Here is a 26,780-nt window from a genome sequence, read left to right on the forward strand (position 1 = left end):
TAGTATCCATGGGAAGTATGTCTTCATCCTTGTGGACAGTGGTAGTACTTTCAGTTTTGTTAATATATCAGCCATTGACCGGTTGAAATGCACCTCTACAGAATTACACCACTCCTCCTTGAAGGTCCAAGTAGCAAATGGAGAGGAAGAAATCAGCACACATGTATGCCCCACAATTCCCTTATACTTGGCTGAAAATTATGTGACATTGGTTGACCTAATTGCCTTAGATATGGGCCCCATTGATGCTGTCTTGGGTTGTGATTGACTGAAACAATTGGGGAAAATTGCTATGGAATTCTCTAAGCTTTACATGGAGTTCGTGATGCATGGATAGCTTATTTGCTTAGAGGGAATTCAAGGTCATGTTGATTTTCAGCTCATTACAACAAAACAACTCAAACGGGAGTTTAAGAAATGCTCGTAGATCTTTGTCTTGCAATTGAATAAGGACAATTTAGGTCAGCCCTCTGAAGTATCTAAGGATTCAGCCTTGTAGGCCCTACTTGTTGAGGAGTATATTGATCTATTTTAGATGTCTGTAACCCTCTCCCCTAAGAGGCAAGTGGACCACCCACTTGATTTAGAGCCCTATTCCAAGCCAGTAAACAAGCCACCTTATAGACTCTCCAAGTGTGAAGATGAAAAGGTTGCAAAGCAAGTCAAGGAGTTGTTGGAGATGGGTTTCATTGAACCGAGTTCTTCCTCTTATGTATCCCCTGTCCTGTTAGTCAAGAAGAAATATGACTCTTTCCGCATGTGCATCTACTACAGAGACTTGAGCAAAATCACAGTGAAGAGCCGCTACCCCATCCCACGGATTGATGACTTGTTGGATGAGTTGAAAGGGGCATGCTTTTTCACTAAGATTGATTTGCGCTCTAGCTACCATTAGATCCGTATGAGGGAGGGAGATGAGATCAAAACGCCTTAAGGAGTGACTGTGGGCTTTATTATTTTCTAGTGATGCCTTTTGGGTTGACTAACTCCCCGCCACATTTTAGAGCCTCATGAACAAAATTCTTCAACCCTTTCCGTTCAAGTTTGTACTTGTTTTCTTTGACAACATCCTCATTTACAACAAGTCACAAGAGGAGCACTTGGCACATGTCAGAAGGGTGTTTGACATATTGAGAGAGCATTGACTCTTTGCTAAGGAGAGAAAATATATCTTCGTGTAGATATCTGTGGAGTACTTGGGACACATTGTGAGCAAAAATGACATACAGGCTGACCCGAAGAAGGTGCAATGTGTTAGGGATCAGTCCGACCCATCCACCACCACTTCATTACGTGGCTTCCTTGGTCTCTCTTCATTTTATGGACGCTTCATTAAGCACTATGCGACCATTGCAGCACCTTTGACTGATCGATTAAAAAAGGAATCATTCTTTTGGGATACCATTGCTGATCATAGCTTCAAAGTTCAAGCAGTTGAAGGAAATGCTTACTTCTGCCCCCATCCTTATCTGCCGCCCTGACTTCTCTAAGATGTTTACCATTCATTATGATGCCAGTGGGGCAGGGGTATTGGTGCAGTATTGTTGCACGAGCATGGTGTGATTGCATTTGAGAGCCGCAAGCTTGATGATAAAGAGATACAGATGAATGTCTATGACCAGGAGATGTTGGCCATCCTCCATGCTATTAAGAAATGACACCACTATTTGTATGGCAGCCACTTTCAAGTAAAAAGTGACCATCGAGTCCTCCAGTACTTCTTGACTCAGTCCACTTTGACTCCTAAGCAAAGGCGATGGGTGGCAACATTACAAAACTAGGACTTTGACATTTCTCACACTCGGGCGAAAGATAATATAGTGGCTGATTCACTCTCTTAGATGTGGGCATGCACAATATCCTCTATTTCAAAGTTGCATAGTGATTGGATTGAAGAGCTTCAAGAAGCTTACTTGTTAGATGATAACTTCAACCACATCTTCCAGAAATTACAGCATGGGATCATGGCTGAAACTCCAATATCATCTGAGTCATGGCCTTATTTGGTCCCATGGCAAGATTGTCATCCCGTACACTTTTCCCTTTACATAGAAGATTATGAAAGAGATGCATTCTTACCCCACTATTGGTTGTTTGGGTGTTTTTAAAACATATGACAAGATTACCAAGAACTTTTATTGGAAAGACTTATGGAGGGATATCAAGGACTTTGTGACCAAATGTGTCCCATGCCAACAGAACAAGGACAGCACACTCAGGCCAGCTAGCCTCTTGCAGTCTCTCCCTATTCTTGAAGGGAAATGGACTTATATCACAATGGACTTCATCAATGGTCTCCCTGTGACCAAGAAAGGTTGGAACAGTATATATGTGGTAGTTGATTGCCTCACCAAAGTTGCCTACTTTATCCCTACTAAGACCCAATAAGTGCCTCTTAGGTGGCTACTCAGTTTATGGAATATGTCTTCAAGTTGCATGGCTTACCATAAGTCATAGTCCATGATCGGGATGCTAAGTTTATGAGCAATTTTTGGTAGATAATTTTCACATCTATGGTACCAAACTTGCTCCATCCATTGCATATCACCCTTAGACTGATGGCCAGATTGAAAGAGTAAACAAATGGCTTGAGACATATTTGCGACACTTTTGCCATGATGCACAACACTGTTGGGATACGTGGCTCCACTTGGCTGAGTTTGCCTATAATAACCCCACCCACTCTAGCAGTGTTGTTTCCCCTTTTGAGGCATTATATGGGTATAAGGTCTTCCTCCCTACAGTCTTGTTCAATGATAAGATCAACCCTCAAAGTCAGGCCGAGTTGTATCGCATGTAGGTCCTACTTCACCAATGCAAAGTGAATCTTCAAAAGGCACAAACTCACATGAAACTCTATGCTGATGAGAAAAGAAGGCATTTGGAATTCCAAGAAGGGAAACTAGTTCTCTTGAATCCTGCTGCTCCACTCTCAAAGAGGGCAGCAGTAACAAGCTAGCCCACCGCTTCTATGGCCCCTACTGGATCCTAAAGAGAGTTGGTGACTTGGCCTACCGATTAGAGCTTTCCCCTACCCACTAAAATCCACAATGTGTTTCATGTCAGCTAGTTGAAACCCTTTATTGGCACCTTAATGGACAATTTGGAAAAACTTCCCCCCATAGATGAAGAAGGTATCATTTAATATATCCCTGAGGGAATCATTGGGCAACGAGATAAGCACTTAAGATCTCGATCCATCAAGGAGTACCTCATCAAATGGCAAGGCCTACCCTTGGAAGAAGCCTCCTGGCACCCAGCCACCATCATCAATGAATTTTCTCATCTCCAAGAGGCCCAATGGATTGAAGACTAGTCAGTTTTGCCCCTGTTTGACCACCACTTGTCTATAGACTAACCAATTATGCCCTTGTTTGACCACCCCTTGCATGCAGACTGCACACTGTTTAAGAATAGTTTTGTACTTGCCTAAATCTCAAGAATGTGCATCCTACTTGGGCTGAAAGTACTTGTCATAAGCTCTACTACGGGGGTAAGAGATAGTAGGGTGAAGGGAGATTCACGGAGAGGAGTAGACGGAAGAGAAGGGGTTTAAAGGAATAGAAGATGCAGAAGAATACTCATAGAGGTGAAGGTTGACAATTTATTTCTGCATCCTGAGAAGATAAATCTCTTGTAGACCAAAAACGTGCTTAAAACAATAGCTTTCTCTCTACTGCTCAGAATCTGATGCTTCTGTTGGCTCCTAAAGGGGGGTAAAATAGGAAAACACCTTTTTCTTCCAGATCACTCGTGGCCAGAATTCTCCCAGATCACTCCTTCTTCTCCCAGTTCGAAGTGCTGTTCACTACCTGAAAACTGCGATTGTGTGTCGCGCGATTTCATCAATCCTTCTTTTTTCATAAAATCCCCTAAAAATGACTGAAAGCTATTTGCTTTCCTTTACATGTCATCCTATTCTAGAAGTTGTCTACAGCTTTTGGATATTTACAAGAGATAATATTTAAAATATCAAAAATATACTAAACTTGTCTAAAAATCTAGTATTTTTGAACCATCCACATTACAGATACTGACACTAATGACTAATATAGCATTGACTCTCTAGATCAATAAGAAAGTTGAATGACGATGCACTCTAGAGTTTTTCACACTATATCCGTGTAGGGGCACGACATCCAACCCCTTTTAATCTGCACATGTGCCAAAGTCTTATGGATCTGCAGTGTCAGAAGAAGTATCCTCTGCCATGTCAATGTCTTCATCTTCTACCTCTTTTTCTTTCATATTCTCATGTTCATGCCCAGTATCCAACTCCTTTAACTCATATGCTAAAGACTCTCTACGTTTAAAGAGCTTGATACGTTTTCCAACCATTGGAATCCTTAGAGCTGTCCTGTCCATCCCATTTAATGCATAGGTAGCATTGTCAAAAACATACCTTACCACACATGGACCAAACCACCGCTTTGCCATCTTCCGACTAGCATTATGCTGATTTTCCAAGCTGCTATCACAAACCAGTACCCAGTCCCCTTCCTATATAGCTCGTGGTCGAAGTTTGTGTGGCTTGTCAAACCTCTTTTTGTTCTTGATCTTTGCAGTCTTCAGCTTTTTCATGGCTGTCTCAATGTCTTCAGGCCTTCTTTCTAACTATTTAATGCGTAGAACCAACAACTCTTCTCTATTCAAACCCTCTTTTCATGGTAGAACACTCCAAGTAGCAATAGTCTCCTCAATAGGCATGATTGACTGTTGTCCATACACTAATTCAGCATGCATATATCTTGTAACTGCACACTGAGCGGTCCTATCGGCCCATAATGCAAAGGGTAACATTCTTAGCCACTCTTTCATCCTGCCCTTGCATGACTTTGCTAATGCCTTAATGATAAGCTGATGACCTCTTTTACTTTCGCCATTTGCTTTAGGATCGTAGGCTGAAGTTAAAGCCAGCTTAATACCCAATCGTGAAAAGAAGTCACAAGCCTCATCCGCATCCAATTCTCCTCTATCTGCAACCACTTTACCAGCACAACCATACCTACAAAAGACTTCTTCCAATAAGAACCTGCAAACTGCTTGAGTAGTCTTTGTACTAAGAGCTTTACCTTCCACTTGATTTGTTAAGTCTTCTCGTGCAAGCACAAGATATATTCCATAAACCTATAGGCATGGTAACCAAATCAACTACCCATTTGTAATGTATAGACAATGGATAGGTCGGCTGCAACCCATCTCTATGCTTTACCATGGAATACATCTGACAGACACTGCATGATTCCACATAATGCTCCACATCTTTATACATGTTTTGCCACCAATATTTCTCTTTGATCTTGGCAAATGTGCCCCAAACTCCTCTATGTCTAGTCCATAAGCTTTCATGAAACTCTTGTATCATCTATTGTTGAGAAGCCCTATCTCCCAATACACATACTAGAGCTCCTCTCTTTTTCTTTGCATGTTTCCATAAATATCCGTCTTTCAAGAAAAACCCATTAGCTTTTCTTTTAATCCTTTTGAATTCAGGTTTAAACCACTTAGTCTAATTTGTCATGAGGCTGAGATATTGGCCTATTTTCAGCCAATCATCCTCATACAACTCTTCCAAAAATTGTGTTCTCACTGAAGCATAACATTGATGATGCTTTTTCTCTACTGCCCATTTCTTCTCCATGGCTGTAAGCTCTTTTCTTATTGCTGCATGCAATATGCTGAAAATCAGGGTTAAGTGACTTTATATATACAATCCATCGTATCATGGCAATATCGGGAGTTGAGCAATTTAGTATCATGCCCAATAGAGGTAGACAATCAGTGTTTACTACTACATGAGCTTCCATTTAACTCTTCATTCTTCTCATAGATATCGCATCCTTTGATTGGCACATCATCAAGAAAGGGTAAGGTCAATTGAGGAATATATACCCTCAAAACTTTATGCATAGCATTCATCATATGCACCATTGAATTGGTTGCTCATTGTGGAAGCGTATACATCCTAATCAATCCAAGCGGTGTCTTCATGGTAGTGATATCCCGGCTTTCTTATGCAAGCTGGAACTGATCATATCTTGAATATAAATCTCCCATAGAATAAATTGCCTTGCCTGCAAATGCTTTTGTAAATTCATCCACTATCGGGCCTGATTCAACATTCCTTATGGTGACCTTATTAACTGGTTGTAAATCCTATATAACCTCAAATAACTATTCTTCTTTGGAATAGTAAACCACCGATTCGAATATGGAGTTGAAGAGGGCTCCAAAATCCGCTTCCTGATCTTCTTGTTCAAAAGCTCCAGCAGCTCAGGCAAATATGCCTGAGGTACTGGAATAGGCTTTAAATTCCATGGCACATGAGATACTGTAAAGATCACCATAGGTGCAACTATGGTCGGATCAACACATCCAATTTCATCTGGCTGAAACACAAAGGCTTTTCCATACCTTGCCAATATCTGCAAAAAACAAGCTCTTTCTGCAGGCAAAAGAAAGCTTGTATCACTAATTTTCAGCTTTTGTAAAGTTTTAGTTGTAAATTTATGTCCTACTCCATGTGGATCTCGCAAACTAGGATGTTGAGATACTTTTTTAGCCAACCCATCACTTCAAGTGGTAAAGGCAAAGCCACATGCTTAACCTTCTTTGGAACTGTTTTGTACTTTGTATCCACCTTTGCTTCAGCTCTGTTTTCAGGGTTGTCTCCGTACATAGTACGGACTGATCTGTGCGGTACAATCCATACGGTTTAGTATGAAAAAATAGGTACTTTTTGGCCACTCTCCTTTAAGTCTACAACTTTCTTTTTTTCTTTCTCCTTTCTTTTTTTTCTTCTTTCTTTCTTATTTCTCCCCCAAGCCTCTCTCTCAAGCTTCTCACATCCTCTTTTTCTCTCAAGGCTCTCCTCTCTCTCTCTCTCTCTCTCTAGCATTTTTCTCTCTCTTAACCATAGTTGTACTAGTACCACGTACGAAAGGTTTAATACTATACCATAGTTTTGTTAGAGATCATCGCCAGGCAGACAGACTGCCTGCACAGCAGTCTGCACAGTCGGACTGTGCAGTCGGACTGCCACGTGGCAGTCAGACTGCCTGCAGCCCAGTCGGCTGCATTTAATGCAGCCGCCGACCTGTCCTGGTTGCGCCCTATTTTTGGCGCCCTCTTTTTGCCCTGGTTGTTGGCTATTTATACCCGACGTTCCCAGCAGTCTATACACACTTCTCTGACGCAGATTACAGACCGGTGACGCGCAGATTCTGTCTCTGTTCACAGATTTCAGACAGCAGACAGTGCAGACTGCAGCAGACTTCGAGGTGGACAGTAGGTTGCATCGTCGAGGTGGAGACAAGCAGTCCAACGCACTGCGCCCGTGTATATCTTTGTATTCAGCATTCTTTATACAGCAGATCTTCATCGTCCACTGTCTCTTTCTCTCCCTTCTCTCTCTGCGTTCTCTCTCTCTCAGTCCTACGCTTCCGCACCGCTGCACTCTGACATGGTATCAGAGCCAGGTTATAAGGGCTGACTGAGCGCAGAATCGATCTGAAGAGGAGTTTCCATCGCGACACAAATTTGCGTTTTTTTGCGTTTAAGGGCAGACAGGAGGGCTGCGCCTTGGAACAAGGCTGAAACGAGTGTGGGCGCACAGGAAAGGAGTACAGGTGGTGGATTTGCTGCTGTTTACTGCTGTTTGACGCGGAGGAAGTTTGAGTTTTCAGTCTACAAGTGCAGGTTTTGCTTTTTCATCGCCTCCGGCGGGTGAAGAAGCTTCAGGACGCGGAAGAGCCTTAGCAGGCTGAGTTTTCCTAGTCAGAGGGGGCTGCTTTTGTGTTTGTGAAGGCATTGCAGGTGAAGATGTCTACAGAGATGGACTTGGAGTTCCAGGCGATTATGGACCGGAAGGTGCCTGTCTTACCAGCTCTTCCTACAGATCAGAAGCTCGACGGCGACAACTACCGCATTTGGCGCGTCATGATGTTGGCCATCCTTGAGTTCTATGACTTGGCGGAGTTGGTACAGGAGGAGATTGACCGGCCCTCGGTAAGAGATGAGTCCAAACTCTCTTCTGATGCTCGTGCGGAGTTGGCCAAGGCTCAGTCTCATTGGGACAAACTGAATGCCAGGATTCGATCCTTTCTCTTTCTATCATGCACTACAGCCGTGATCGCTCACATCGAGCACTTGACGGTGGCTCGGGAGATATGGCTGGAGCTTGATCAAATGTACAATCGGATGACCCTGATGAAGAGGGTTTCTTTGGAGGTACAGATGCGGACCTTGTCCGTCAATAAGTCTTCTTCGCTACGGGAACACATTAACAAGCTAAGGCAGCTACAGATGCAGGTTCAGAATGCGGGGAAGCCGATTTCCTCCGAAGACATGGCGATCACACTATTGTCCCAGTTGCCGCCACGATTCAGTACATTTTACTCTGCCCTTATTGCTTCGGGGCGAGAGTCTACTCTTCGCTGGGAAGAGTTGGTTCCTATGGTTTTGGACCAAGAGGAACAGTTAAAGGGATAGAATGCTTCCAAGTTGGAGGCGCTGACAGGTCAAGCCTCTCAGAAGAAGGGGAAGGACGAAAAGAAGAAGGGGGATAACAAGTCCAAGAAGGACAAGGACAAAGACTCCACATGCTATATTTGTGGAAAGATTGGCCATTGGAAGAAGGATTGCCCTGACAAAGACACGAAGGACACCAAGAAGAAGGACACTAAGGATTCTGGAGCGGTGGCTGCACCCTCATTAGCTGCATTTCTTCATCTAGTTGTCATTGAGGACGCTTCACCGAATGCTTCTGATGCTGCGATGACGGCTCCCCAAGCTCGAGAGTGGATTGTTGATAGTGGTGCCTCACGGCATATGACTCCTTCATCAGATGGTGTTGCCCAACTGCGACCTTCGCGTGGGCAAATTCTCATTGGAGACAGCTCTTCCGTTTCTGTTGTAGGTCGGGGTAAGATGCAGCTTATTCCGGATGGACGAGGTGGTACCCATACCTCAGAGGTTCTGCATGTTCCTGGATTAGGGTACCATCTCCTTTCAGTTCATAAGATTTGCTCCCTTGGTCTTTTGGTGGAGTTTGACAGTTCTACGGTGCGAGTCCTTGATCGTGGATTGAGGAAGGTTCTCTCATCCGGATATGAGGAGAACGGCATTTATAAACTAAAGTCTTCCACTGCCCTCTCTACTCTTCTTCTTACCTCACAGTCACAGTCAGAATTATGGCATGCTCGGTTTGGTCATCTGAACTATGACTATCTTCGGAGGGCGTCACGTGGACAACTTGTTCGAGGGTTGCCGGATATAGTGGTGAGCCAGCAGCCATGTGTCTTATGCATTCGGGGGAAGCAGCATAGGGATGCCATTCCCCATACAGCTTCGCGGCGGTCTACTTCACCGATGGAGCTAGTATCTACGGATCTATGTGGCCCTATGAGGAATGAGTCCTTGCGTGGGAGCTCGTACTTTATGCTGATCGTGGATGACTATAGCAGGATGACATGGGCCTACTTTTTGGCATTTAAGTCAGAAGCTTTCTCGCACTTCAAGGATTGGCTTCTCTTTGAGGAGAACCGATCAGGCCGGAAGTTGAAGACCTTGCGATTTGACAAGGGAGGTGAATTTGTGTCTAATGAGTTTGCTCGGTACTGTGCAGATAGAGGAATTCACCAGGAGTTTGCCAATACCAATACTCCTCAAGAAAATGGTATTCTTGAACGGAAGAACCGCAGTGTGATCGAGATGGCGTGCACCATGATGGAGCACTGACAGACCCCTCAGATTCTGTGGGCGGAGGCTGTAGCTACTGCAGTCCACATCCTCAATCGATCCCCTACTTTGGCCGTGGAAGGGATGACCCCATTTGAGGCTTATTTTGGGATGAAGCCAGATGTTTCTTACTTTCGGGTCTTTGGTGTGATGCCTATGTTCACATTCCCAAGGCTCACCGTGATAAATTTGAAGCGGCTTCCTGAAAACAGGTATTTGTTGGCTACAGCTCCCAGTCCCAAGGCTACCGACTGTATGATCCCGTGAAGCGGGATGTGTACACTAGCCGTGATGTGCGGTTTGTGGAGGTTCCGGCTACTTCAATGGGTGAGGAGCATCCCGTTCTTGGAGATCCAGGGGAGAGTTGGGCTCCTTCTACAGTTCCACTGGAGCCCGTGCCTTTTGATTATGATTCTGTTTCTGACACAGAGTCTACTGTTCCACCGGACACCTCTGAGGAGTTACCACTGGTGGATATACGAGAGTCTTTTGCTGATGGAGAACGACGAGGGGAGGTTCGGTCTCCTCCTCGCTGGGCCCGTGACACACTCCGTGATTCAGGGATCGAGGGGGTTCCTGAGGAGTGGGGACCGCAGGATGGTCCGCGGCGGTCACGGAGGCACTAGGCACACTCTACGGAGCTTGTTTGCTCCAACTATTGTTTGATGACCCGTGTTATGCAGGATCGAGAGCCCACCTTCGTGAAGGAGGCTTTACAGTCCGCACCATGGAAGAAAGCTATGGAAGCTGAGTTGGAGGCTATTGAGAGGAATGGCACTTGGTCACTCGTGCCCCGTCTCCCGAAGAAGAAGGTGATTGGAGTCAAGTGGGTCTTCAAGACCAAATACCTCAGTGATGGTACTTTGGATAAGCACAAGGCTCGCCTTGTTGCTAAAAGTTTTGCACAGCGCCCAGGTATTGACTGTCATGACACTTTTGCCCCCACAGCTCGTATGGTGACCATTAGAGCTGTTCTTGCTTTGGCTGGCCATAGGAGATGGCCTGTTTATCAGTTGGATGTGAAGTCGGCCTTCCTGAATGGTGATTTGAAGGAGGAGATCTATGTTGAGCAGCCTCCTGGCTTTGGTTCTTCAGATGGGAAAGTCTACAGGTTGAAGAAGGCCTTGTATGGCCTCAAGCAGGCTCCGCGTGCATGGAACGAGAAGATTGATTCGTTCCTCCAGTCTCAGTTGGGATATTGGCGGTCCAAGGCCGATCCGCAGCTGTATGTACACACTTCCGAGGATGGTTGTGTGCTGTTTGTATTATATGTTGATGATTTGATTGTCACAGGTGATGATGCACAGCAGGTCCAGGAGACGAAGTCAGCTTTACATCGGATGTTCGAGATGATGGATTTGGGTCTACTCCATTTCTTTTTGGGCCATGAGATTTATCAGTCTCAGAGGGGGATCTTTATCTCTCAACAGAGATATGTACAGGAGCTCTTGGTGTCTTTTGAGATGGAGGATTGTCGGGCCCTCTCTACTCCTATGGATCTGAACTGGAAGGCCACTTCCCATTCAGCTTCTCCTTTGGCGGATGCGTCCCGCTATCGACAGTTGATTGGGTCCTTGATTTGGCTTCTCAACACCAGGGTTGATCTATGTTTTGCTGTTGGGCTCTTGGCAGGGTTCATGAGTGAACCTAAGACGGTGCATTGGCAGGCTGCTCAGAGGATACTTCGGTATCTGAGGGGGACGTCTGATTTAGGGATTCATTACCCCGCAGGGACAGATGGGTCAGATCTTGTACTTGCAGGTTGGAGCGACTCGGATTGGGCCGGTGACGTAGACCACAGGCGGTCTACTACAGGTTACTGTTTTACTTTGGGTGCAGGTGTTATTTCATGGAGTAGCAAGAAGCAGCCCACGGTAGCCCTTTCGTCTACTGAGGCGGAGTATCGGGCCGCGTCTTCCACCACATGCGAGGTTGTGTGGCTTCGGAGATTATTGGAGGAGCTTGGGTGCCCCTAGACTCGTCCTACATTGCTGCGATGTGACAATGAGAGTTACATTGCCTTGGCAAGGAACCCTGTTTTTCATGCCCGGACGAAGCACATTGAAATCCAGTACCACTTCATCCGCGAAAAGCTTCTGGATGAGACCATCACTGTGGAGTATTGCAAGACGGAGGACAATCTTGCGGATTTGTTTACGAAGGCACTTCCTCAGGCTCTACTTCGGAGACATTCCAGATCCCTCAGGCTTCTGCCCTGCCCAGGCTCTGAGAGGGGGTGTTAGAGATCATCACCAGGTAGGCAGACTGCCTGCACAGCAGTCTGCACAGTCGGACTGCCACGTGGCAGTCCGACTGCCTGCAGCCCAGTCGGCTGCATTTAATGCAGCCGACCTGTCCTGGTTGCGCCCTATTTTTTGCGCCCTCTTTTTGCCCTGGTTGTTGGCTATTTATACCTGACGTTCCCAACAGTCTATACACACTTCTCTGACGCAGATTACAGACCGGTGACGCGCAGATTCTGTCTCTGTTCACAGATTTCAGGATTGCAGCAGACTTCGAGGTGGACAGCAGGTTGCATCGTTGAGGTGGAGACACGCAGTCCAGCGCACTGCGCCCGTGTATATCTTTGTATTCAGCATTCTTTATACAGCAGATCTTCATCGTCCACTGTCTCTTTCTCTCCCTTCTCTCTCTGCGTTCTCTCTCTCTCAGTCCTACGCTTCCGCACCGCTGCACTCTGACAAGTTTAGGTACCGTACCTTATGTATTAGTACCATAAGGTACCAACTTAATGGATACATCTTTCCTATTTGAACTGCACTTTGGGACGAGCTAAATACTCCTTATATTAATATGATTCTCCTGTGAGATTAGGTTATTTGAGATTCAAATAATTTCTCTCAACCTTCTCTCTCTCAAGCCCACACTTCTCTTATTTGTATGATCATGCATGTATGATGTATCCACTCCCATCTATATAGTTAGAAGTTATAGATAGCAGTATTGCATGTTGCGCATGCAGCATTAGGTTTTGGCATGTTACCCTCAAGTACTCATCTTATATACTCTAATAACATTGCTATTTAGACTTGAAATATCTATTCTATTATCTTTAGTCCAAAATAATCAAGTTATTATTTTTTCGTATTAATATCATACTGTACCTTATAAAATATTAAGGTACCATTTAGTATCGTATTTTATCGTATCGTACATTTCGTACCTGACAACTATGCTTGTTTTGCAGCCCATAACATTCATGCTCAACAAACTCTTAAATGACTTCATACATCTCTAAAGTGTCAACATAAATAACCTCTTTTTCTGCCCTATTTTCAGCATTAATTGCTGCAGAAATTTCAACCATTGTATCAACATCAACCAGCCTTGAAATACCTTCATTTGTAGCCATCAAACCATATGTCTTCAGCTCTTTTTCAGCCCATTTTGCATATTTTTTTTCAGCCTTGCACATGGCTGAAATATTCTTAAAATTGCCAAGACTACATGTTGTTCATTCTTGCAATCCAGACACAAACATAGTTTTCCCCTTTCATGGAGGCATAATTATCTTCCTAGAGGCACTGCCATAGCCTCCACTTACAACAATGCTGTCTAAAAACCATTAAACTCTCATGCATTAGGTGGCATGGGATTATCTGGCAGTCTATCCTGATTGCAAGGATGATTTACACAAATAGTGAAAAACTGTACTCCATTTGTATTGTCTTTACTCCGAACCTGAGCATATGAAGAACCATCATCCAAGGCTTTTGTTTCCAACCTTGATTTTGGAATATAGGGCTGTCCCAAAATCACCGGATAGCTATATGAATCCTACACAAAAAAATGATATTCATCCCTAACACTCTAATAATCACGGGTACATTTGGACAAGCCGCATAAAGATCCCTTGATGAATCGTTTGCTGTCCGCATGCCCCATCGCGGATCTATATCAATCGACCAATCTCCATTTTTATACAAGCTATGTGCCATAACATTGATTTTGAAACCATGATTCAAGAGAGCTATGCAAGGCGTCTCTCTTTCTTCCACTTTAACAATTGTCTCTATTGTAGCACGAGTCCAATGTGTTCATGAATATTGATTGCTTGGAATAAAATGAGTATCTTCTTCTTCATGTACTTGTTGATGGACATCCCCATTATATATAGCCTTCTCTCTATGCTTATTGCTGTTCATAAGACTATTTTCAGCTACAAGCTTGCTGTCTATACTTTCATTTAACCCATTTTCAACATCAGCCTGCTCCAAATTAGCATTACATGCATCATCATATTCCCTCTGAAGTTGTTTCTCTACGTCTTTGTCAACCTGCATTAATGCTTGGAAAACTTCACCATCAAAATGTCTTTTTCGTTTCAGCATATCAATGATTGCATCATGAAATTCACGCTTCGCGATTCCAAGAACTTCGCCAAGTGTGAATTCCACTCTACTGCCAATTATGCGATCTTCCAAGACCCTTTTAAGGTTTGTGGCAGTCTCAAGATCCGATTGTAACCTGTAATTGGGCTGCTTGCCTCTTTTTTTCCCTTCTTGTTTCTTCTCTTGAGATGCATCCTCCATAACATGCTCACGTATGGCTTTTTTAGCCTCTTTCTGCTACGCCATTTTACTTCATGTTATGCGTTTAGATGGGCTTGAAGAGCAAGGACTAGCAGTGTTCTCATCTCTTATTCTCTTTTCTTCCACAAGAGCTTCTTGATTATGAACCTCAGCTAAATAAGCTGTTGGAGCTCAGTTGGTAATGAGCAATAGTTCGAGGAGTGAGAGTGATGGAGAGCAAGTATGATTAGATTTGAGTGTACCAACAAATGTGTTGGTATACAAAGAATAAAATGTATTTATACTTAGGGCATATAAGGGTGCATTCACATGTACAACTGAATAATGTGTGTGTACTATACACCGAGGTGAAAACGGGCCTTTATTCCAACAACCTCCAACTTAAAGGTCTGAAGTGAACCTCTAACCAACTCCCACTAGGTGTATGCAATGCTCATACTGAGCTTTACTGAAACTTTTAGTGAGGACATTTGCAGGGGGGTTGCGTATTTTGATCTTGGTTAATGTGATTAGACCATCTTCCAAAATCTATCTAATAAAGTGATATCGCACATCTATATGCTTTGTGCGTGAATGATACATGGCATTCTTAGCCAGATACATAGCACTCTGACTATCACATCCCAATACTACAGTACCCATAGACATGCCGAGATCCTGTGCAAGTCTGCTCAACCATATAGCTTTCTTAGAAGCTTCAGTAGTTGATATGTATTCAGCTTCAGTAGTACTCAGTGCAACTATGTTCTGCAACCTGGAGCACCAAGAAACGGCCCCACAAGCAACTATAAAGACATACCCGTTGGTGGACCTACGAGTGTCCAAGTCACCTGCCATGTCTGCATCACAATAACCATGTAAACTAAGTGCACCCTGTCCATAGCAAATACACTTTCTTTGTATACCCTTTAGGTCTCGAAGAATTGACAACTTCCCAATATGTTTTGCCAGGATTTGACCTAACAACTCCCACTGTATGAGCAATGTCTAGACGAGTAGCAAACATAGCATACATAAGAGAGCCACAAGGCAATGCATAAGGGACTCCCTTCATGGCATTTACTTCCACGTCATCCTTTGGGTTGCTGGCTTTACTAAGCTTAAGATAAGGAGATAAGGGTACCCCAAAAGGCTTAGCTTCAGCTATGTTAAATCTGTCTAGTACCTTTTCAATGTACTTTTCTTGAGATAAAAACAACAATTTCTGCATTCTATCTTTGCAAATCCTCATGCTCAAAATATGCTTTGCATTCCCCAAATCTTTCATGGAGAAGGCTGATTTCAGCTGATTTTTGAGAGCATCCAAGCTAGTCTTTATTTTCTCAGCTAGCAACATATCATCCACATACAAAACAAGTTTGATGGGGTTGCCATCTGTATTCTTTTTCATGTACAAACAATGATCTGCATGGCTGCATGTAAACCCATGGGATAGCATAAAAGAGTCAAACTTTTTGTACCATTGTCGTGGTGCTTGCTTCAGCCCATATAGATTGCGTTTTAGTTTACACATCATCTGCTATTTTCCAGGAACTACAAAGCCTTAAGGCTGTTTCATGTAAATTTCCTCATCAATGTCATTATGCAGGAAAGCTGTTTTTACATCCATTTGGTACAGATCTAAGTCCAATACAACAGTGAGAGCAAAAAGCACACGTAGTGTGGTCATCTTCACAATAGGTGAGAAGACCCCTTGGAAGTCAACCCCTTCCTTCTGTGCATACCCTTTAGCAACCAGTCTTGCCTTGGACTTGGGTTTCCCATCAACTGTCTTTACTTTGTAAATCCATTTGTTTGAAAGAGTCTTCTTTCCTTTGGGCAACAACACAAGATCCCAAGTATCATTAGCATACAAAGATTTAATCTCTTCCTGCATATTCCACAATGAGGTCTAGTCCGCATATCTTGCTCACCGAGAGTAATTGGTAGCCAAGACTAGGACATGTAAGATCTCTAGTGTGTGACCACCATCATGTCCATCAGGAATAACTTGGATCTCAGTGATACTGTGTATTGAGATGGAAGAACAGTCTCCAATAAGAATATACCCTTGCATTGGACGCAAGTGGGCAATAGCTTCCTTGGGTGGAGTGATGTGGCAAGAAGTGCCACTAGGTAGAACTAGGACCTTGCGGTTTGTAAGGGCTTGGAACTCCATGTCAACTTCAGAAGACATCTCATTTTGCCTTGGAAGAACTTCGCACGTGCTGATAGCCCTCCTATGACTCTGAAAAGGGAGCTGATGAGGACTTTCTTTTGTGTATTCATTGAATAAACTTTACTATTGAAGGTAGTAGAACCTCAAATCTGCTCCGAAAGTCCCAACACATAGCTATTTCACGGTTTTCCAGCTGTTCTTGCACAAACAAACAACAAGCAAGCTTCTGTTTACATGCCTCTCCATATTGATGTGCAGCCCTCTTGCTCGCACCCATATGCTGAAAACATAGCTTTTGCGTCATGACAAATCCTCCTCTTGACATCCACACTTGATTAGCCCCGAACCTGCTCTAATACCATGTCAGAGTACGACGATGCGGAAGCGTATGCACGGGCTGATTGAAGATGCTGAACACAGAGAGAAGAGAGAAAGAGACAGTAGAACACTGAAAATGATGAACACTGAATGCCGAGAAAGAGACAGTAGAACACTGAAAATGATGAACACTGAATGCCGAATAAACAAGGAAGAACTGAGTACAAGAGGCTGTGTGCATGTCACACTTGGAGAACCTCACAAAATGCATATACCACTAACTGATACAGTTGGCCAAAAAAAGGGACAGCAGATGATACAGTTGGCCAGTCCAGGCCGACTGTATCAGTTAGGCAAGAAAAAGGGAAAGGAGATGATACAGTCAGCCAGCCCAGGTTGGTCCAACTAGGCAAGCTTGGTTGCCCCTGCCACATGACAGTCAGGCCAACTGCCTTGCTCATGAACTGACTTGCTGCCCGACTCCTCCCCTGCAAGACTGCTTGCTGCCCATGCAGACCTGCCTGACCGGATGGTGCTGCCCAATCTGGTGTCTGCCTTGCTTATGCTGCCCATCTAACCTCCTCGCCCATCTAGGATGTGCATACTCTAACAGAAGAATCGCAAATCCCTCTGGTTGCCACACTGAGGCAAGCAGTATCCACCTCCTTCACCCAAGTGTAGAGAAGCTTCCCGGCTCACTTGCCATTGAACATTGGTATGGTTAATTTCTTTGCCATGGCTGCCTATCATCCTCAGTGAGATAGATGCAAAGACCCATTGAATGGGTAAGGATAGACACAGAAGATGGGCAGTAACACTCGGGTGGTGTGAATTGCCCCATCGAGAAAGAAGTGGCTGAAATTAGTAGGGGTGCGTTTGCTCTTCTGCTCAGCTTGTTCCAATCCTTGTAAACTTGGTGGTGTTGTGCTGGCATGAAATGGAGTTTTTCAGCTTAATGTGAAATTTAAGAAAAGAAGGCCCATCAAAGGGGGCTACTCCAAAGAAGATATCCATCACCTCAGTGATCCTTGTGGGCTGTTGGGCTGTCCTTCATGACCCCCTTGGTATGATGCCTAGGCCTTTTTGGGGCAGGACCTATTGGTTCTTCAGCTCACCACTTAGCCTGTTGTTGAGAGACAATGAAAAAAAAAAGGCTAGTTGCCCCCTTGTGTCTTCTCTTCATTCTTACACACCATTCTCTCATTGAGCATTTATCAAACTGTGTTATATTGTGGGGGTTGTTCACTTTGTGCCTTCTTTGTTTGCCCTAGCATTTCATTACAGCTGCAACTACATGGCATCTCTAGAAGAGTTACAGGACTATGAAAAGCAAAGATGTGCTAACTGGCCAGGCTTGTTGCACCCTCAAAGGTGAAAATGCAGCAGAATCTTGCAAGCAAGAGAGGCTGGAATCACCACCCACCTCTCCCAGTGCAGGCCTAAACTAGCCTTTCCACTCGATCCACAGCCATACATGACTTCAAAACAGTGCCTGTTAAGTAGCTAGGAGAAAGCACAACGGCATGAGCAAATCTTCACAATGGACAAGTCTTCTGTAGGCACAGGTAATGCACCTATGACCGATGGAGATTGGAATTGAAGCTCTAATAACCATGTGGGATGCCTGGATGGTAATGTTCGAGACGCATAGAGAAGTAAATGAGCAATGAGGGAATTGTACTAGTTGAACCAAAGAAAGTTTATTAGTGATCATGCTCTCAAGTGCAATCAAGCACAATCGAATTGTTAGACCAATGAGAAAGACCAACAAAAGGGTAGAACTCTCAGCTGTCCATTGAGACTAAGAAGACTTCCTAACAAATCAATATGCATGCATACTAGTAAAGGCATTGGACATTGAATTCAAGATATTACTTCATGGAAGCACGAACGAGTATCTTTAATTGATCAAGATCCAAGTGCAGCACCATAGTTTAGAAAAATAGCATGCTGTTACCTCATACCATTACTCCACTACAGAGATGAGCATGAGTTGATCAATATCAAGGTGCATCATGCCAGTTTAGCAAAAAGGCATGCTGTTACATTTCTGAATTACTCCATTACAAACATGAGCATGGGCCTGGCCTGCCCATTGTTCCAACAGGTTGAAGTTTTAAATGCATATACATTTATTGAAACATATGCTGAAGTTAAGGTTAGGAGGCTGTCAAACTCCTTTGCAGCCGTAAATGAATTTCTAGGGATGGTTACATTTGTGTTTGTCAACTCAAGGACCTGTTTATGAGCCTGTGTGCAGAATTGTCATTTTTATCAGCCCATGTGAAGTTTCACAATTACAAAGAGAACTTGGTTGCTGTTTTTCATTGAAGCAAAATTCATCCTTGTTGTATAAACCTCCTGTTGCAGAGGAAGCAAAGGTATAGAGACAGAGCACAGGAACGCAGGAATCTTTATGGTGGGTATGGAGTAGGGCTAGGACAGAAGCTGGGATCTGAAATTGAGAGTTGTACAACAAGTGACAGTGGTAAGAAACAAGCAGAAGATGGATCAGCTTTTGCAAAGCGAATGCTTGAGAAAATGGGATGGCAAGAGGTTCGGATAACTCTCCCTTTCTTCGTTCTTAGGCTATATCTACTTCAGGAGCTAGTATGGTTTGCATAATTTTGATGCTTACTATACCCTTTGGTTGGAGACTCGTAGTCAAAGTTAAACTCGTCTTTAGTCCAGGGCCTTGTGTACCATGGTAAAAACTGGAAAAACAGAGGGGATAATAATTCTCTTCAAGGACGAGACAATTACAGTAATTATGAAATTTAGATTATGTAATTATGTCCAAGCTATATTTCCCTCTCACCCTTGTGCTCTTTTAATTGCAGGGAGAAAGCTTAGGGAGGAAAAAAGATGGTATTGTAGAGCCCATAATAGCAACCCAAAACCGTAATCGTGCTGGTATTGGCTGGGCAACATCCTCCACTGATTAAGCTGTACATTAGCATTTTATGTAATTATGCAAGCCTGCTGTAAAGCCTACGAGGTTGGTGTAACGAGTGAGATCACACTGAGAGCAGAAGGGAGTTTGGGTCATGGTAAGAGAGAGAGAGAGAGAGAGAGAGAGAGAGAGAGAGAGAGAGAGATTAATATCTTCAAAGGGCCAATGTAGCCTATGAGATAAAGTACATCTACGTCCAATGTCATCTCATCATCAAAGTGAAGGAAAATGTATCCTAGTATAAGGCTTACATCTAGAATATAAAGTTCTCTGTGTAGTGTATGTGGGGTTTGATCCAAGTCCTCTAGAGGGAGAGGCAGTTGTGGATCCAAGTTCTCTCAATCTCAACTCTCAAGACATCAGCTCTACTTAGGCTATAATCAAAGGGTGGAAATCAATTAACGTCCAAGCTCATCCAAGTTGTTGTCTGTGAGTATCGACATTCCCTCTCACCTAGCTTTGCTAGTTGTCTAGAGGAAGTCAATTCTGGTCTGGGATATTAGTGCTTGGGGGAGCTACCATATCATGTGTAAGTCACTGCTCTAAACAGTGTCCCCACAACCATAGGTGTTGCCCTCAACTTTTGCTCTAATGATAGGGGCTGGGTTGGAGGGCTTACTCCTAATCATGTGTGATATCATCATTGTTAATGGTCTCTTTACATAGTTGTGGTCATCACAATGGTCTCTCTTTGGGTTGGTTCGGTCAGCGAGTAGTGATATTGGTTGCAATCCCAAACCTTAGCTCCATACAGAAGAGTAGGTGTGACTAGAGTATCGAATAACCATAAATTCATGTGACGGTCTTGAAATTGTATGTGGGTGTACTAGCTCTCAAGGGCCCCCAGGGCTTCATAGCCTCATGCTAGCTGGGCCTTAGTTGCCCCCTCAATAAAAATATCGGGCCAAAGAAAGTGACTCCGGAGTATACATTTTCTCTCACATGCTTCATTACGTCTTCTCCAAATGAGAATTGATACATAGATTAGATCATCCATGTTGCACAAATGTTGAATAACATTTTCCAAGATTCATTGTGGAATCTTTATCTTTGCAAAAGTATATAGTGCATTCAAGTGATATTGCAAGCCCATTTGTGAGTTTGAAATGAGTACAATATAATCAATATATAATAGTGCTTGTATGGACACTCTGATGAGTATGACATGTGTGCATACAATAATATCAAAATGAACACTCTACGCTAGCTCCACCTCCACCTCTCCTATTAATGTAGTTAGACACCTTGTCTATGTATAGTCCAAATAATGCGGGTGAAAGCAAGCATCCCTATTTTATAAGGGGATGTCAATCCTCTTAGACATCCCTCTAGATGTGTGCATATGTTAAATCAGTATCTTGTACAATGTATAGATGTCCCATTACATACCCTTTGGCATTCCAATGTCCTTGCAATCTTTGCATGAAATGTACTTGGAGGTATTATATCAAATGCATCAAATGTGCTTGAGGTACTTTATTAATAAATGCACAAAACATGCTTGAGACACTATCAAAAATCTACAAAGCAACAATAAAAATCTAAATGCTTGAGGTATTCTCCATGCATCTAGAATAGATATCTCTTTTGCCACCATTGTTTCATTAAGGTTATTGCATCTTTTTATGGAGTCTCTTTCAGTCCATTCTACTATACAAATTCAGAGTGCTTGAGTCTTTCGTCTTGCTTGTTTTATGGTGGCATTCATATCTTCTACTTTGTTTATGTGCCCTCTGTTTTTTTTGGTGACCTATCTACTGAGCATTTTCTTTAGTGATGTGTTCCATTGTTTTCATCTTCTTTCTTTCCTCTTCAAGTACATCAACCTATACTGTATGTTCTTCTTAAGGCATTCCATCTCTTTTTCCAATTCAATTGCTACCGATGATGGCTTTTGTGTATCAAGTATTTCAAGTTTTTTCATATGCGCTATATTTCTTGCAAGCATCTAGTTGAGATTTTAACTCAATAATTTATTTGTTTTGGTTGTCATGCATGTGTCAATGTGCTTTCTCAATGTTTCCATTTCATTTTTTCAAGCTATATCCAATTTCACCATATTATCTACCATTTTAACTTGTAATTTTACTTTTATTTCACTATATTTTACATTTTTCACGCACTAATGCTTGCTTTCATGTATGGTTTTATCTCATGCAATATCTTATCATGGGTTGTTGTCATTTTTTTAATCTTAGCTCTTACGAGAGATCTCATGTTTTCCATACTTCCATGCATGTTGTTGGGGAGATCACTCATAAGTATATGTATGTATCATGCGGGTTTAACATAAGGAATTTTAAAAATATCATTTTTATACATTTTTATATACAGAAAAACTCAATATAAAGGTGTTATTTACAAATTAAATAGAAAAGGGTTATGTTTTATTAAGGAAAAAATAATAAATAAGGATATTTATAAATAGATCTTGTACGCACGTGATACAAAGAATATACATATATTGAGATTCTCAGGTACACATTGCCCATATCCCTTATGCATGTCTTCAAACGTTTGGTGCTCGTGGGTGTGAGTGTATTATGTCTGTATCTTTGGAAGAGCTTTGTTGGGGTTTAAAAGGGTTGTTCTTTCATTGAGATGTTATCTATTTTTCCTAGAAATGCCATTTACCCATATTTGCAAAATATGGTGTTCCTATTACAAATGCATTCACAAATATTAGTCTCATTGAATTTTTGTATGCAACGCATGCTATTGTGTTTCAACAATATAATTTGAACCAAGCCTAAAATAAAGACATAATAGTCTAAAACAATGTATGCATGCTCACTCTTGTGTTTCAATAATATAATTTCAGCCAAGATTAAAACAAAGATGTAACATTCTAAAATGGCGTCACAACCTTTTTATTATTGTATCATTCTAGCATGATAGTAATTTTAGCTTAACAATCTCTCATTGTATCACCAAAGTTGTAGCTTGTTTAACGTAACCAAATTCAATTTAAGATACATACTATGAGTGAAATGTATTAGAGGCAATGCTTGCCCAATGTGATTGTCTTTGCAATCACTACAATGTATTAAAGAAAATGTCTATATATTAGGGACATATTAGAGTCATGTGCTTCTTGCACACTTGCAACATATCAATCCAAGGTTAACATTTGTGCTTTCTCTAACATCTTACGATTCTCTACGGTTGTATCATGTCATTCACACACACAAATGAGAGAGAGAGAGAGAGAGAGAGAGAGAGAGAGAGAGAGAGAGAGAGAGAGAGAGATGCATTGAAGTTGGAAGGTGTGTAGGACAAAGAGGCACACATAAAGGTTTTAATTACAATCGATTTTGGGGTACCATTATTCTGAACATCCTTAATGGTCTTCATCATCAAGTTTCTATTGTATTTTTTCATGCTATCCTCGAAGGCCTCCTTAACATGCATAGAATCTACTATTCTTTTGGAATGTAGCTCCATTAACTATTGCAAAGGTAGTGTCTATTATATTGAGGTTATACCTTGCTCATCTATCTCCTTCCTTGTTTCAATTTCCTTCTATGATTCCTCTTGCACTTTGGTTGTTATTTCCTTGATTTTCATATTCAATCATCTTATTAGTCGTAAGCCACTTTTGTTGTCATACCTTTTCCTTTAGCTTCACCAAGTTTGTAAGCACATTAGCAAGTGAGTCTCTCAAAACACTCTTAAGCTTCCAAGTTGCAAATTTGTTGATGCAAGCATTCCTCTCATGGACTTGGATGTGATGCTAGGATCACTGAAGAAGTCTTGGGGTACATCTTGTTGTTAGGGAAAGAGCTTAAGTCAAAACATCATCCCTAGGCATTATCCTTGTACTAGTGGGAGGAGGTGGTTAGGGAGATTAGAAATGAATCAATGCTCTACATTAAAACATATCTTTAAATAAAAAGGGGGGAATCTTGAGAGAAGGGGGGAGGAGACAAAGGAGGGGGAGACAAAACAAATGCATAAACAAACATGGATATGGTAGTTTCAATGGGCTATTACAATGACTACAAAGAAGCTATTTGTTGTGATAGATCGATGGAGAGATTGTTGGATATGATGGGTTTTTCCATACTCTAATAGTTGATTTACAGTCCCAAAGAAGAATGGGGCATTGCAATTTATACAAGATATGCAGGCAATCAACAAGGTCACAACAAGGAATGTAGATGTAGGGCCTATTGTATATAAGTTTGCAAAAGCCTTTATTGGCAAGTCTATTTATTCCATCAGGGATTTATACTTTGGCTATGATCAATTTCAACTTGTATTAGAGAGCTGAGATATCACTACTATGAAAACACCACTTGCCTTGGTGTGCACATGTATCCTTTCACAAGGAGTGACTAACTTAGTTTTCCACATGATGAATATGATGTATAAGGTCTTGAGAGACTATATCCCATAGCTCACAATTTCCAATCTTGACAATGTCCATATTAAGGGTTGTGAAGTACATGAAAAGGGTTTGAAGTACATGAGGAGTTGGATGACAAGGGTTGCAAGATGTTTGTTAGTGACCATATAATTGATTGCAAGAAGATTTTGACTTGGTTAGAGGAAGTGCATCTCACTTTATCGCATGAAAAATGTGTCTTTGGTATTGAGCAGATGCTAATTGTAGGGCATTGTGTGGCCTCTATGGTCAAAAGCCTTCACTAGTTAAGATTGATGGGATTAGCATAACGTAGGAGGTATGTTCCAATGTGTCAAAAGTTAGGAGGTTTTTGGGCACATGCATTTTCTATTTGATATGGATCCCTCATTTTGTGCGTGTGATTGAAAGTTTTTATCAATTATTAAGGGGAAAAAGTTTCATTAGGGAAGGTGGTATACAAAGGCTGTTTGAAAGCTAAAGAAATTGTTGAATTTTTGCACTAACCTTGAAGAAGGCAGATTATTCGGATTGAATGTCTATCATCCTCATTGTCAATACAAGCCCTATTGGTAATGGATGGGTAGTGGGACAAGATGATGATGTAGGGAATATATATGCTATTAGATTCGGAGCAAAGGTATTGAATGAGATATGCGATAGATTTAGGAATACCCTAATAGCAATAACCTATCCATACCCAATAGAAAAGGCTACTCAAGTCCCACCATGACTACTAAGGATGGCATGTCCACCATTAACTTTTGATGAATCTTGGGGATTTGAGTCACATCTAGAAGAATCTAATAAGGAGCCACACCCTAAATCACAAACAAGAGAAGTATCCAATACCACACAAGTAGAGCTAGAGACATTTGCCTATGCCTAAGAGTAGTATGTAAGGGCTCAACCACAAAGAGCAATAAGCTTACCAAGTTTTCCATCTCTAAACTCCTCAATGAAGTAGATATATTTGTTAAACATTACTTATAGCCCTTGATCAACCATTTGATCAATTTGATCAATTGAAGCTAAACCTTACTTACAGCCCTTGATCAGCCATTTGATCAATTGAAGCTAAATTTTTAGTGATAGTAGGCACATACAAACATCCCCAAGCTTATTCTCTGTCCTATCTCTAGTCATCAAAGGAACATTGCCAATTTGAGTAATCTTATGCAATGTATCATTTGCTGTAACCACATATTATTCGCTCTACATTTGTTGCTTTCTACCAAACCATTTTGCATAATGTGATATATGTTTTGTAGCTCCTTCTAAATCCAAAAACTAGTCATCCTTTCTAGGGGGATGTGTCGTACTGCCAAGTACATGCTCCATAGTAGCAAAGAGATGACCTTTAGGTGATGAACCACCTCAAGAACCATAGCCACCACCACTGTAGCCACATGCATAGTGCCCAAACTAGGTCCTTCCTTGATCCCTAGACATAACATTCTGCTTATGATAGTACTCCCTCTCAAAGTGACTAAATTTCCCACAATAATGACATACACCATGTCTCTGTGGACTAGAATGTCCTCTACCTCTAGACTAGGATCTCCTCTTATCTCTAAGTATAAAATCACTACGTCAAAAAGAGTTATGACCACATGTATAGCTATCTGCACGGCCATATGAAGATCTCGTAGCTCTAAAGGAGCTACCACAGCCTCTTTGATGATAAAATATAGTATTCTGACTTGTATTCTTCCCATTGTTAGATGCATTTAAGTCCCAATTTAATTTATTATGTAAGAGTAGCAAAGTAATCAACTCCTCAAAGTTAGGTATAGATCCACCTCTCATAGAAATGGAGGTGTCAAGGGACTTGTATGTAGATTCAAGTCCAATCAAGGTAATGGATACCAAATCATCACCATCAACTGGTGCATTGATTGAAGCAAGATCCTTTGCAATCTGCTTTATTTCTACAACATAGTCACTAATGCTTTAATTCCCATACCATGAACCATGCAATCTTTGCTTTAGCTATATCTTTCTTGCCTCTATGAAAGTGCCATACATTTTCTCAATGATCTCCCAAGCATCTTTGCATATACTAGCCTTCTTGATGTGCAAAATCAATGTCTGTAAGATGCATATAGATATCTAGTGTTGAAAAGCCCAAGGATACCATCGAATCTACCAAGAGAACATGCATCATGGTGGCATCTACAATGCATGTGCCCTCAAAAACTTGCAAGAAACATCATTCCTCTCACCAAGAAGCCATGCTAACACACACAAGAATGTGGCATACAAGACATATGGCCATCATCTTCGTCCTCACTCTCTCCTTCCATGGATGAAAAGAGACAAGAAAGCACAAGAAAGGAAAGAGAGGAAAAGTTGTGCCAATGCAAGAGAGAAGAGAAGATACGTGCAAGTAGAAGATAAAGAAGAGAGAAAAGGAGGTTGCAACCATCTCTCTCAACCACTTTCCCCCCAAATCACAGGACTCCTCATGTATTTCTATGGAATATTTATCTTACACGATTTTTTTCTTGAAACCTTAGAACAAGAAGGTTTGATTATTGAAAATAAAACATCTCAGCCTTTCAAATGGAAAAAGTGACACACACATATTTCAAGGCCATGATTTTATAATTTTTAGTCATGCCTTTTACAATGCTTATCTCAAAATTTTGCAATGAAGTTACAAGGTTAAATTATCGAACTTCATAAGATTTG

At 42.0% G+C, this 26,780-nt stretch overlaps 1 protein-coding gene across 1 annotated transcript in view; it reads left to right on the plus strand.

Moving 5' to 3' along the window:
* LOC148042055 (D111/G-patch domain-containing protein) overlaps window positions 1–20,052 on the plus strand; it is a 52,424-nt gene extending 32,372 nt beyond the window's left edge. Inside the window, exons 5-6 of the mRNA XM_087685109.1 lie at window positions 19,138–19,323; window positions 19,608–20,052. Coding sequence (XP_087541235.1) covers window positions 19,138–19,323; window positions 19,608–19,712 — 291 coding nt within the window. The 3' untranslated portion in view covers window positions 19,713–20,052. The remainder of the gene's footprint in view (window positions 1–19,137; window positions 19,324–19,607) is intronic.
* Window positions 20,053–26,780: the final 6,728 nt, after the last annotated feature.

The sequence above is a fragment of the Lygodium microphyllum genome, chromosome 1 (genome assembly GCF_053477565.2).
Source record: "Lygodium microphyllum isolate KBCC chromosome 1, Lygodium_microphyllum_v1.1.10, whole genome shotgun sequence".
NCBI lineage: Eukaryota > Viridiplantae > Streptophyta > Polypodiopsida > Schizaeales > Lygodiaceae > Lygodium > Lygodium microphyllum.